Source organism: Triturus cristatus, chromosome 6 (assembly GCF_964204655.1).
Source record: "Triturus cristatus chromosome 6, aTriCri1.1, whole genome shotgun sequence".
Classification (NCBI taxonomy): domain Eukaryota; kingdom Metazoa; phylum Chordata; class Amphibia; order Caudata; family Salamandridae; genus Triturus; species Triturus cristatus.
In genome coordinates, this window is record NC_140589.1 from 197,303,730 (window position 1) to 197,316,643 (window position 12,914).

General features: G+C 43.0%; 1 protein-coding gene across 1 annotated transcript in view; it reads right to left on the bottom strand.

Moving 5' to 3' along the window:
- LOC146816631 (cytochrome P450 2K1-like) overlaps positions 1 to 12,914 on the bottom strand; it is a 434,887-nt gene that overhangs the window by 34,506 nt on the left and 387,467 nt on the right. The window contains exon 7 of the mRNA XM_085610510.1: positions 3,514 to 3,698. Within this exon, the coding sequence (XP_085466636.1) occupies positions 3,514 to 3,698 (185 nt within the window). The remainder of the gene's footprint in view (positions 1 to 3,513; positions 3,699 to 12,914) is intronic.

The following is a 12,914-nucleotide window of genomic DNA, read 5'->3' on the forward strand; positions in this document are numbered from 1 at the left end:
CACAAGGAGGCCGTCTTGGTTTTTAAAACATATTTGCCACGGATTTGCGGATAGTCTGAAAATGTGCAGCAAAATTATAAAAACGCTTTTGGCCACAGGTAGGAACTCTCACCATGTCTAGGGGGTCAGGGTATACCTACCGTGCCTCCATGTCTTTTTTTTGCAACTCAGAACTGAAGGTTGAGTCCTAAGATGGCTGGGACCACTTCCTGGCTGATGTGGTGGCAGCTAATCATATCTTATCCAGAGATCTGTTGGCTCTCCAGATTCTCCACAACGTGAAATATACAAGTTTTTGAGCATTAATTGTTCAAAAACTACTGAATGGATTTACACAAATTCACAATAAGCATGCTTTTTGGACAAATAAATTTGGTGCAAATCCGTTCAATGATTTAAGCTCTAGCTGTGTCCAAAGATCCTATGAAAAAATGAATGGGTAAAATGCTTTTTTTTACCCTCTTGATGGTTCACCCTGAATGTCTGTCTGTCTGTCTGTCTGTCAGTCTGTCTGTCAGTCTGTCTGTCTGTCAGTCTGTCTATCTAGCATTTTAGTCACACCCCTTTGTTTATTGCAGTAGTTGCAACCGTCAATAGCAGATTTAAAAAATGGCACCCGCTCCCCCATAGAAATATCTTCTTGTCAATTCCATACCTGCTAACTAACACAAACATTTCACCATGTAAGGAGGGGCGGACCCCACTCCCCATCAAATGACCTGAGGTGTTTTCTCACTCCTTAATGGTGAGTTGGAAATCCATTGTTTCCGTGGTTTTCAGCTTGTTTTCCCTCTTGCCATGTGATTTTGCTCCTCACTGGATGACCATGTGAAGGGAGCCAATATTGTGTGTCACACAGTGGCACCTTGTGAGTTGGAAGGTCTGCAATTCCATGGTCGTGACTTTGGAGCTCATGAACTCAGACTTATGAAGTCATTTAGGATCTGGTCAAGATGCCCTCGAGCACATAATTTACATAAATGGATTATTACATAAGCCCTGTACGCATGGATTAGTGCATCTCTGGGGATAAGCTGGCTCTCAAGTACAGTTTGAAACATTTTGGGTTGCCTTTAATTTTGTGAGGTCCACCTGGATCCCTGGATACATTTTTGCCATGAACAGTGCTTTACCGCTCTTGACATGTGCCCCCCTCCATGCACCCCCATGCGCAGGGACTTTGCCTCTTGGCCAGCAGTTTCAGGGAGGAAGTACCACCATAAGACTGCTGGTATTGAGGAAAGTCGTAATATGCTTGGCTGTGCCTCAGGGCCCCAGCAAGCACATTGCGGCCTCAAGACCACTGTGCCACCACCAGGGATATCTCATCTCTGGCGGTTGCGGCATTGCAATGGCGGTCTGACCGCCCTAGTTGTAATAGGGCTGTCAGATGGGCAGTGGATGGACTGCTACCACCATGCCAGCATGATCCTGGTGGTCCGTGGACCACCAGACTCATAGTCAGGCCCTTAGCCTGCAGAGTATTTTAACACAGGGCCGTCTTTGATCGATATTGCTCCAGATTTTTGATGGAGACATTACCTGTGATCTCTGGTACCCCAACTGATGGGCCATGGTACATTCTTCCCTGATCTGCTTTTATGGATTTGGCATTGAATAGGTTGTCACTTACCACTAATAATAATGATCCACCAAGAACATACAGAACTATGATACCTAGATGACATAATTCAAAGCTATTTACCGATTATAGAATTAGAGAGCATCCAAAGCTATTGGCTGGCTGGTGTTTCTGATTTGATTTGCCCAAAAGTTTTTAACCCCTTCCGTGCCACGCCCTTTCCCCCTCCTGTGCCGGGCGTTTTATTAGTGGGTGGGGTTCATGACGAGATAGTCTCGTCATGGGCACAGCGCGACCGTGCTCCATGACGAGACTATCTCGTCATGGGCACTGAAGAGGTTACTGTCAGAGTGTGCTATTCTTTTGTTCTTTAGAAAGCATGCACCAGGAGGCAAAGGGCATAGCTTCAGGGTTGTGGGGTGGCTGTATGGAGTGTGACCCTCCGTCACCCCATGACAGAAAAGCATTTTTGGATTGGTAGTTGGATGTGGGGGACCTGAGTCTAGTCTGCAAAGTCTGTGTTTATTTTTCTCCTAATCTGATGCAGTGGCTTTTCATAATTTGTATTCTACGATCATCCTCCAAGAAGAGATTTTAGCCTGTTACCTTTTCTGGATCAAAAACTTAAAGACATATTGGTTTACACTGGCAGTAGTAAATCTGCACCCCTAGAAGTACTGCATATGTTATGTTATGGAAGTCATAAACACTGTCAGTAGTAGGCATGGAAAGCAGCACAAGTCTGAGGATTCCAGGCATACTACTGGCAATGTATATGAAATTCTGATCATGTTACATTTCTGGGCAAACCATAACCAGAATAACCAGAATGCAGATTGTATACACAGTACATTTCCTCAATGGGAAAGGTTGCTTTGCAATTTGTCTTTTTATTCCCCGGGGAAAAAATACTTTTTTCTGTAGAGAAATCATTTCACCGTAACAAAGGTTTGGGATGTTCTGTTCCTTTTCCCACCATTGTAGGGGATCTACTCTAGTGCTTTGTTGGAGCTAATCTGTAACAATTTACAAGTTGGGTAGAATCAGGGATGAGTTTGTAAATGCCCACTATCTCACAAGTTGACAGGAATTCACAAACTCTCAAGGTAAATCATGGTTAATCTACCTTGTACAGGATTAAGTACTTCATAATTGTATGAGGTTGTTGCATACAATTATGCAGTAGTAAATGTAAGATATCATTTGGTGGATACATGAGAGGTATACATTTTCGATCGTAAAGGTGGATTGCTGAATTGGGCCTACAATGTAAATCTATTATGGGATGGAGGACAGCAATGTCAAAATCAGCAGTCTTATTTTCTGTGTTTTGGTTCTTTTGGGATAGTGGAGTGCCATGTGGGACAGCAGGACAAAAGACCACAACAACCCTGATGGCAGTTTCATACTTCATACTACAGAGAGTTAATATTGTGAGGAAAAAGCAGGCCTGGAAATCATTTAAATCCCAGTCCGTGATTGCACTCAGTGAGTACACCAATACAGTATGACACTCTCCTGTAAGTTTATGGTTCCACCAACACAGTCTGAGACAAATTTGGGGCTTAACAAGGGTGTGAGAGCAGAATCTCCAAAAACATTAATTGGAGAGTAAGCCATGTGCCCAATTAAGAAACATGCCTGAAAGCTGCACCCACATGCTTCTGGTCTCACATGGATGCAGTCTCCTTGGGTTATCTCACTCTCTTGCCCTACTACCTACTACCTTTTAGTTGTGAAATTTTGGATCCATCCCCTCCCCCAAATCCCACTCACTATGATATGCCCCTTGTTGAAAGTAGCATTGATAGCGGAACACTAAAGAAGTTCATACAGTGAATAGATTATGCAAATACCACAAGTGTGTAGTAGGAGATGTCAACTTGTGCCTTAACATATCAATAGGAAGCAAACTGCAGAATTATACATACCTTTGGAATAAAGTATCCTTTAAAGGTGACATCTGTTGCGGTCTCATGAGGCAAGCTCATGGGCAGGATATTGGCAAACCTCTGTATTTCATGGATAACTGCATTGGTGTAAGGCATTTTAATTCGGTGCTCATATCTCACCTGGGCAGATCCCAACACCCTTTCAATCTCTTCTTGGACTGTTCCTGAAACCATAATCAAGAATATTAAACAGGTCTGTCATCTTTTTCAGTTCTGAAGCATTTGTATGAGATGGGGATTCAAGTGTAACTAAATTAAATATATAAAGTGTGTTGTACAAATGCACATATTCAACATGAGGGATATGGTCTGGGGAGAGAGATGCCCTAAGACAGTAAATTAGGTAGCATCATTGTTGGTTGAGTGGTCCGTTCTCTTCTGACAACAAAGGGGCTGATTACGATGCGGACCATAAAGGCTCCAACCTGTTACTATTCACCTGTTCCCAACCAGTCAGAAAGCTGCTCATAACATCTTTCAACACAGAATCCTTTCCTAATTTTTTCCATTCACCTTTGGTAATACAACCATTACTTATTACACAGACCTCCTCCAACATTTCCTCCTATAACATCTCATCTACAGGAGGCCATTTCTCAGTGAGGACCAATCTTGACAGTCAACCGTTTAATTCAACAGCTCTGGTATATAGTTACCAATAAATGTGTGTTCTTTGAAGGATTATAACCCATCTTCTGATCCTGCTTGAGATGGAATCTAAACCCTTCTCTTCAAAGATTTCACACATAGGCTTATGGTTTGTATATAAAGTGAAACAAGACCCCCAGAGAAAGGTTTTACATTTGTTAATTGCCAAAAGAACTGCCAAAGTTCTGCTCCCCTGAGTGCTCTCAGTGCAAAAGCAATGGTTTAATATTCATCAACACTGCTCTGAGTCAGCATAGCCCTTAGGTCAATAGAGCTGCTTTACGTTATTAAAAAACCTCTCTGACTCAGTAGACTATTCATACTTCTCTACTACTTCTTGCACACACACTACACACTTGAGGAATGACATTGGGATCTAAAAGCATTCCTAGCTCTTTTTGATGGTGCCAGCTTACAATCTTATCACCTTTAATAGAAACGTTTTTGGGCTAATTATGGATTTCCCATTATATTCAATCATGCTAAGGAAATAACCTTTCATTCTAACTCTTTGATCACCATAACCTCCTGGCACCACATCCATCTTATTTAGTAAATTATTCTCCATAAATTGGTCTCAAAAAAGTTTTCCAAATAATTGTAAACATGAGTCAAACATCATTGACATCCGCACACTGTCAACACAGACACTATCAATCAGACTTCTCTCATTATATGAAGCAACTTGCAAAGCAAGTTATTCTACAACCTCCTTTACATCTTTTTGTTTCCTCCCTTCTAAGCTACGATAGCATTTCTTAAAGTGTATCCCTTTTCCATACTAAAAGCAAATGGCTCGAAAAGGTGGACAATCTTTCCTGTTGCTCACGTGTCCTGTAACTCCTCACATAAAATATTAATCATTAATTTTACCAGTAACCTAATTGCCTTCTGGTGTCTCAATCCTATCTGTTTTGTTCTCTTAGACACATTTCATCATGAGTTCAATTATTTTAGCCACTGCTAGAATCTCACTTGAAAAATGGCTCATCTTGTATCCACAGACCTTTTCACATTTGCAGTATAGATGAAATTGGTCTCTAATTTGTTCATCTGTTGACCCACCAAATTTGCAACAATAGGTCCATTTCCTTAAAGCTGTCACAAAATCTTCTATAAACTCTCCTTCTAGTTGTACTCTGAAGTCAAAATAAAAAATCTTTTCATTATTGTAGAGGCACACTGCAAATAATGAAAATCAAGTTTCTTGAGGCAAATTGCAAAATCATTTAGACTTCGTATGGCAACATTCTGCGATCCAGTATATCAGCAAATTCCTTGTAAAACTCAACCAGAAGGTCATAATTTCTCGGGCCTTCCCACTCAACAAAGTAGTGATTGCAAGTTTTACATCTACAACCATCATAGGAAAGTTAAGAATCTTCTGCATTTCTCAATCAACCTAAGCCAGGGTTATTAAAAGAGCTTACTATGTCATCAACTGCAACGCCCGGGCACAAAGCATATAACTATTCATAATATCATCGAAAGACATCCAGTATGGCAGTCAGCGACATAGTCACTGCTCCACCCTCCCTGTATGACTGCTATCTGCTCACAATACCCACTGGATCTCAGCACCCAAGCCAGTTTTTTTTCCCAGCCGATCTCCCTCTACAAACACCCCAGCTCATGCATGCTGCCCCAATTGTCATACTTCACGTTGTGCCCTCAACTCCTTCTGGGAGTCCTGAATTTGGGACAGTATGGCCAACTGTTTACTTTTTCAAACTCTTGTTCCAGGTACTTGATCTTTTTTCCAAAGGCTCTAGCCTTATATGCATTCCTGCCCCCCTTAGATATGCAAATGCCCCATATATAGGCTTTAAACACCTCTCAGAGCATTCCTACCTCTGCAATTGAATCTGCATTCTGCTGGATATACTTCAACATGCCTGCTCAGATCAGTGAGTGTAACAAAGGGTCTTGTAGCTTGGTCACCTAAGATTCTAATTCCTGACATTCTGTAAGGGTCCTCCAGCAGCAGCACCACAGGGGAGTTGTCTGACAAGGTTCTCTTCAGTATTTTCACCTCCCTAATCCAGCCCATCAAGGACTGCAATGTCAACCAGAAATCAATACAAGAACGTGGACTTTTGAACAGTACAATGTAATCTGCCTCGTCAGGGAACATCACTCTCCATGCATCCACCAGGCAGTAAAGCTGCATCATTCTATGTAGCACTACATTCGCCTGAGAGACCAGTCTGAGATGCCTGACATAATATCAGAAAAACAAATATCACACTACACAAATATTGTGTCCAAAATATCGATCTAAAAATATTGTCTACCTACACTTGGAATGGTAGGTGCAAAAATATCAGACAAAATCATTCACACTAATATTGTTAAAAATAATACGAACATATTGATTATCATTATATATATATATATATATATATATATATATATATATATATATATATATATATATATATATATAGTTATATATTATCTACTGGCGGTCGCCAGTAGATAGTTATAGTTAGGACCGTGTTTCCATAGGAAATCTGCAACATTCTATTTGGAATAACTTTGGCGCCGATTGACGAATCCTCGCGAAATTCTCAAAATAGGTGGGGCGCTCCGCTCCGCTCCTTCCCTGAAAGTCTCGGGGGGATTCGTCAAGCGGGGGCTGAGAAAAAGGGGGGGTCCCAAAACGCGTTTTCCCAATGCATTTTTCCATAGGACCTTTAGTCCGAGCTACAGCCCGAACGGCTGAACAGAATTACTTGAAATTTGGCAGAGAGGTAGCCCTCAGGTCAGGGATGTGCCTTTTGAAGGTCTCGTGTAAATCTGTTCAGTATTTCCTGAGAAAATAGCATTTAAATCAAAATATATATCTATAGGCGCGCTCCGAGCGCGTACCGTAAGCTTACCGTACGCGCACGCCGCCGTGCACAAGCGCGATTCTGATTGGTTGTTAGATCTTAGTAAACATTCGAATCGGTCGAAACCAGGAAGTGTCGGCCGCCATTTTGTCTCTCGCAGTCTGAGGGGGTGAAAAACAAAGGTGGAGAACGTGAAAAGGGGGCAGGGTGGACAGTTCCTGACCCCCTAGCCTTTGTCAGGGGGTCCCAGAAGGACCCCCAAGGGCAAAAATTAATTGTAATTTCACGGCGTAAACGGAAAAATTCCGCGAGAAAAATTCCGCGAACTTCGCGTAACGATTCCGCGACTACGCGTACGGCAAAAAAAAATTTTCAAAAAGGAAAGCTTAAAAAAAAATACAAAAAATTGTGATATATATATATATTTTTTTTTTTAAATCGCTGGGTGCGCGCACGGTGAAAACCCCCCCAAAAAATAAAATTTTAATACGTAGTTTTATTGTAAAATAAATATATAAAAAAAATAACAATACATAAATAAATTAGCATTTACAAAAACGTACAAATTCAGCGAAAAAACCATAGGTTTCACACACGTTATAGTTAGGAATTAGCATTTAAAAAACCTTGCAAATTAACTTAAAAAACCATAGGTTTCACACATGTTATAGTTAGGTGGATATTTCACTCGTAAAAAACCAATGAAATTCCCCCGTTATAGTTAGTTCAGATAACTATAACTCGCGCGACCGCCACTCTATCACAAGGATGATGTCATCAGTGATGTCATGAGTGATGCCACTGACCATGTCATGAGTGACGTCATGAGCAGTGGATTGCGGGCACGCGAGTTATAGTTATCTGAACTAACTATAACGGGGGAATTTCATTCCCTTCCAGGTGAGGATCGCATAAAAGGTGTCAGAAGTGAAACTTCCTAAGAAGTCTTCACCATTTGAGAGCTCGATCTATATTGCTCCTTTCCGTCCCTCTCCTAAGTCTCGTCTGCCCAACCCATGGGGCTCTGTCCCTAATACAAAACCCCAAAAGCGGTACATGCCCTTCAGCACACCCCTTCAGGCAACCTCTTCCTTCAGTATATTTCCATTTGGATCCTTTCATCTTCCTTCCACGAATTCGACCTTGGGTCCCAGGCCTTCTCTGTACCAGGAGTTGCAACTTTACATTCCAATCCACTCCCTTCATGTCTACTCCTTCTGTCTCCATTCCATTCGAACAAAGACTCATTCTAACTAACGAGCTACATGGCCTTGTACCTGCAGCCAAATGCTGAATAGGAAAAAACCCCTAACATCATGAGGTTTCACAATGCACTGTATTTTAAGCTTTGCTAGAATCCTGCCGTCTTAAGAAAACATGGCTAAATTAAACGAAGGCCTTCACTTTACATACATGGTTAGGCCTCAAACTAAACACACTACCATTAACAATTCTAATTATTCGTCTCATACTTAAGAGAATTACCTTATTCATCCTTCTAACATGGCTTAATGTCTCTTAATGCACGACATTTTTATACTAAGCATTACACATATATCAATGCAATTCAGAATAACTGATGGCCTTTCTCTTCTCCCGAGGCCTATTTACATTTCTACTATTCTATTTCATTGAATACATTTCCATTATTCTTGGATAACATGCCCATTTATATGCGGGTGCTGACCAACAATGAATATGGTGCACCCCTACAATTTTCGCATCAGCAACGCTCTATCAGTTCCCACCTTTGATGACAACTTGTCATCACACAAATCCATCTATACAGAAGTGGTAACCATTCCATTATGTCGGAAACCCTCCATTCTTTTCAGATCTTGGTACTTATTATCTTGCATGTGCGCCATTCGTCTTTCATATCCCCTGAGAATCCTCTCAGCTCTGTTTCCTCGGTACCACTTGTACGCTCTCACAAGTCCCCACAAACAAATCACACAAACCACCACAATCAAAATTGGCTTCAGCACATATCCAAGAATTCCCTTCCCTAAATCTGCAAACCAGCTTCCCACATGTCCAAATCCTTTTCCAATCTTTTCCCACACATTCTCTTCTGCCAATATTGCAATTTCTTCATGAAGTGTGGTAATGTTGACTATATATTTCCTCAGCTCTTTGCTGTTGTCTGGAATATATGTGCAACATTCCTGAACCTTCAATGTCTTACAGACTCCACCCTCCTTGGCTAACAATACGTCTAACGCAAGACGATTTTGTAAAACCATTGTCCTGATCAATAACATCTCTCCATCCACCAACAACAATGACTTCGCTGTGTTCATTGACAACTCATCAACCACAGTTGCTAATTTTCGTATTTTCACATCATTTAAAATCACACCCAGACCAGGTATGATTGCTCCAAAGATATCACCAATCACAGCTCCTGCACTAGCATCTCTTCGTGCTCTAGAGTGTTGTCCTGTCTCTAGCAGAGTCAAATCCTCGGCATGGTATATCTTCGGGAAAATAACAGCCAAATAACAAACCCCGTACCACTGCTCAGGCAACCTCACGTATGCATTCCTTCCACACACATAATACACCGTTGGGATGACCTGTATCTGACCCTGCAAAAAGTTCCTAGCTGAATCTTCTATAGTAAAGGTATGGGCACATGTGCTATGTCCCACCCAGATCTTGTCCTTGTCCGACTGCGGACGAGCAACACACAGATTTCTCTCTGTACTTGATCTAAAGCTATGGGTCCATAACTTCCCCTTGACTTATGTAGCCTCTCTTCTTCTGTCCAATCAGTTGACTTCTTTCCCCCATCCTTATCTTGGGTTAATTTTCTATATCTGTCCTCAACTTGGCCAATAAATTTCTTTTCAGTGTCTGACACTGAACATGTCAGATTATGTCTATGTGCATAAGCAGTATCCAAACTTTGAGTCGGGATGAAATAAGTCCGAAGTCTTTCTTGCGACTTATAATAATCATACTTATTCAAATGCTTGAACGCTGGTACGTCAGGAAGTACTGTGTCATAATTCGAGAAATAGTAGTCAAACTGTTTCCTTTCATAAAACAGGCTAAGCAATAGACTGCAAGAAATCCCATAAGTCAATGGAAGGTGATGGTATCTAATACCCTCATCTACAGAAGCAGGCAACTGCATGCACACATAGCAATCCTTCGCATCCATCGCATCAACGTACTCATACAACAGTTTCGCATATGCATTAAGCTTGAAGTCACCTCTCGACAAATCCATGTGTAGCCTACGACTTTCTTCTATCATCATCGCCCTTTTATCTCCTGAGATATCTTTCTCTGTACTGGTGGTAACAGGTGTAGGTGTTCCCAACATCTTCCCCTCTTCCCTGTGGGCCACTGCATACGAAGTTATGACTACGGCAAAAATAACAGCTATGACTACTCCTAAAAGTGTACCTATCACTTTCTTCGCCTTCCCGTGTGTACTTCTAGGCTCTGCCATCTTTCTCTCACGCTCAGAATCCAGTTCGATAACAATGGGCGAGAGTCTCCTTCTCATTCAGGCTAATCTCTCAGTGCAACAATTATCCCTTATAGCAAATGTTTCTCCTTTAATGTTCAGTCTCTATTTTCTAGAGGTCAACTTCAATCTAAAATAACTGCAGGTCCCAACAGCTCCAGGACCCCTTGCAATATTTCAAGTTTAAGAGCTTTCAGTTCTTGGGGAGAAGGTACAACTGCAAAGTTCGGGAACGCCAATGTATCCAAAATCAGACCACGAATGTTACTCAGGAGTGGCGAATCTGGAATGAAGAGAGTCAGTACTCCCTCGATCTCCAATCCTGGGATCTTCAGCAGCACTTCTGCCCTCAGATTCGGTGGACCGCTGACAAGAGTAATCGATCTCAGCCTCCCCGTACTCATCGGTCCTAGCATTCGTTGCTACGTACGTCCACTCAGGTGAAGCGTACCTGTGACACGGTACTCTGGCTCTCCTCGACCTTCTCGGGGCCTCCGGATCTTGTTCTTCCTCACTCTGCTCCGACTCCTGCACCTCCGACACTGGGGCAAGATCTCTTCTCGGGGTCCCTCTTAAATTTTCCCGTCTCAGATTCACGGGCCAAACTCTTCCTGCTTCTGAGACACCTCTGCTCTCCCTTCCGATACCCTGTGCACTATCTTTTTCTCCGGGAAGATTTGGCTCCACTCCGCCAAATGCACCTTCTTCTGCTTCTGGTTCTGATTCTGAGTTTCTCTCTCCTTCGTTTACAGCTTGTTCCAGTGCACAACCAGCTGCGTCAGCCACCCTTACAGCTTGACTTGCCCTCTCAGATGGCCCTGCCACCTCAGCTGGGTTTTCATTTACAAGAGGGGCTGTATCCTCCAAGGGTGCTGGAACTCTACGGGTATGGGAGGCATGCACCCAGTTCGGTAGTCCCCCACACTTCACTGCAGTGTTTGTGACTAAGATGATTTGATAGGGGCCTCTCCAGCGAACATCTAAGCAACTCTTCCTCACGTGCTTCCGTACCAATACCCAGTCCCCTGGGCGCAGATCGTGGCACAGATCACTTGCAGCTGGAACAGCTACCGCCTGCACCTGCTGGGACACAGAATGAACCACATCAGCCAGGCCTTTACAGTAGTCCAGAATAACATCATCAGTGATATTTATCAATGCAGAGGCTGGTATTGCTGGAACACGCATCGCTCTCCCCATCAATATCTCATGGGGCGACAATCCAGTTCTCCTATCTGGCACATTTCGGAGACTCATTAGCACCAGAGGTAAAGCGTCTGGCCACTTCAGGGGAGTAGAGGAGCACACTTTTGCCATTCGGGCCTTCAACGTCCCATTAACTTGTTCCACAATCCCAGAAGCCTCTGGTCTATAACTGCAATGCAACCTTTGATCTATGTTCAGGGGAGCGCAAAGCAACTTCATTAATTCACTGTGGAAATGCGTTCCTCTGTCCGATTCCAAAGAGGTCGGGAACCCGAACCTCGGAATGAGCTCTCTCAACAGCAACTTAGCTACAGTTAGAGTATCACACCTGCGTGTCGGGTAAGCCTCCACCCATCTGGAAAAGACACACACCACGACTAATATGTATCTCAACCCATTACACTTTGGCATCTCAATGAAATCTAACTGCATCCTGTTGAAAGGGCCACCCGACCTCCCTATGTGACTCATCGTCACAGCTGTCCTTTTCCCTACATTCATTTGTTGACAGGTGACACATCTCTGACATACAGCTTCTGCTGCTGCCCGAAACTTCGTATTGTACCATGTCTGACGAAACACTTGCACCATCGCATCCCTGCCAAGATGCACAGCACCATGTATCAATCGTGCCATTGGATTTAACAAACATTCCGGTAACACCGCTCTTCCATCATTTGAAACCCAAACCTCCACATCTCCCTTCTCACATCCAGCTCGCACCCAACCATCCCGTTCCTCATCAGACACCTCGTCTTGCAACTGCTTTAACTCCTCCCATGTATCGGCCATCGCCAACATCACACTGAAGTCAGTTGTTTCTTCGTTTCCTCTTATGTGTCTTTTTGTAAAATCACACCCCTGTTCTGCACAAAATCGGGCCACCTCGTCGGCATAGTTATTTCCAAGAGATACAAAATCATTTCCTCTCGTATGAGCAGAACACTTCACTACTGCAATTTCGTCGGGGCCTTGCAACGCCTCCAACAGTTGCCTCACATATTCTCCATTTCTAATGGGTGATCCAGATGATGTCATGAACCCCCTCTGGGACCATAACTGTCCGAAGTCGTGAACGACACCAAACCCGTACTGGCTGTCCGTATAAATCGTTATACGGATCTGGTTAGCGGCCACGCAGGCACGAGTCAAAGCAATTAGCTCAGCCACCTGTGCGGAGTATACTCCTTCTAGACAAGCGGCTTCTACCA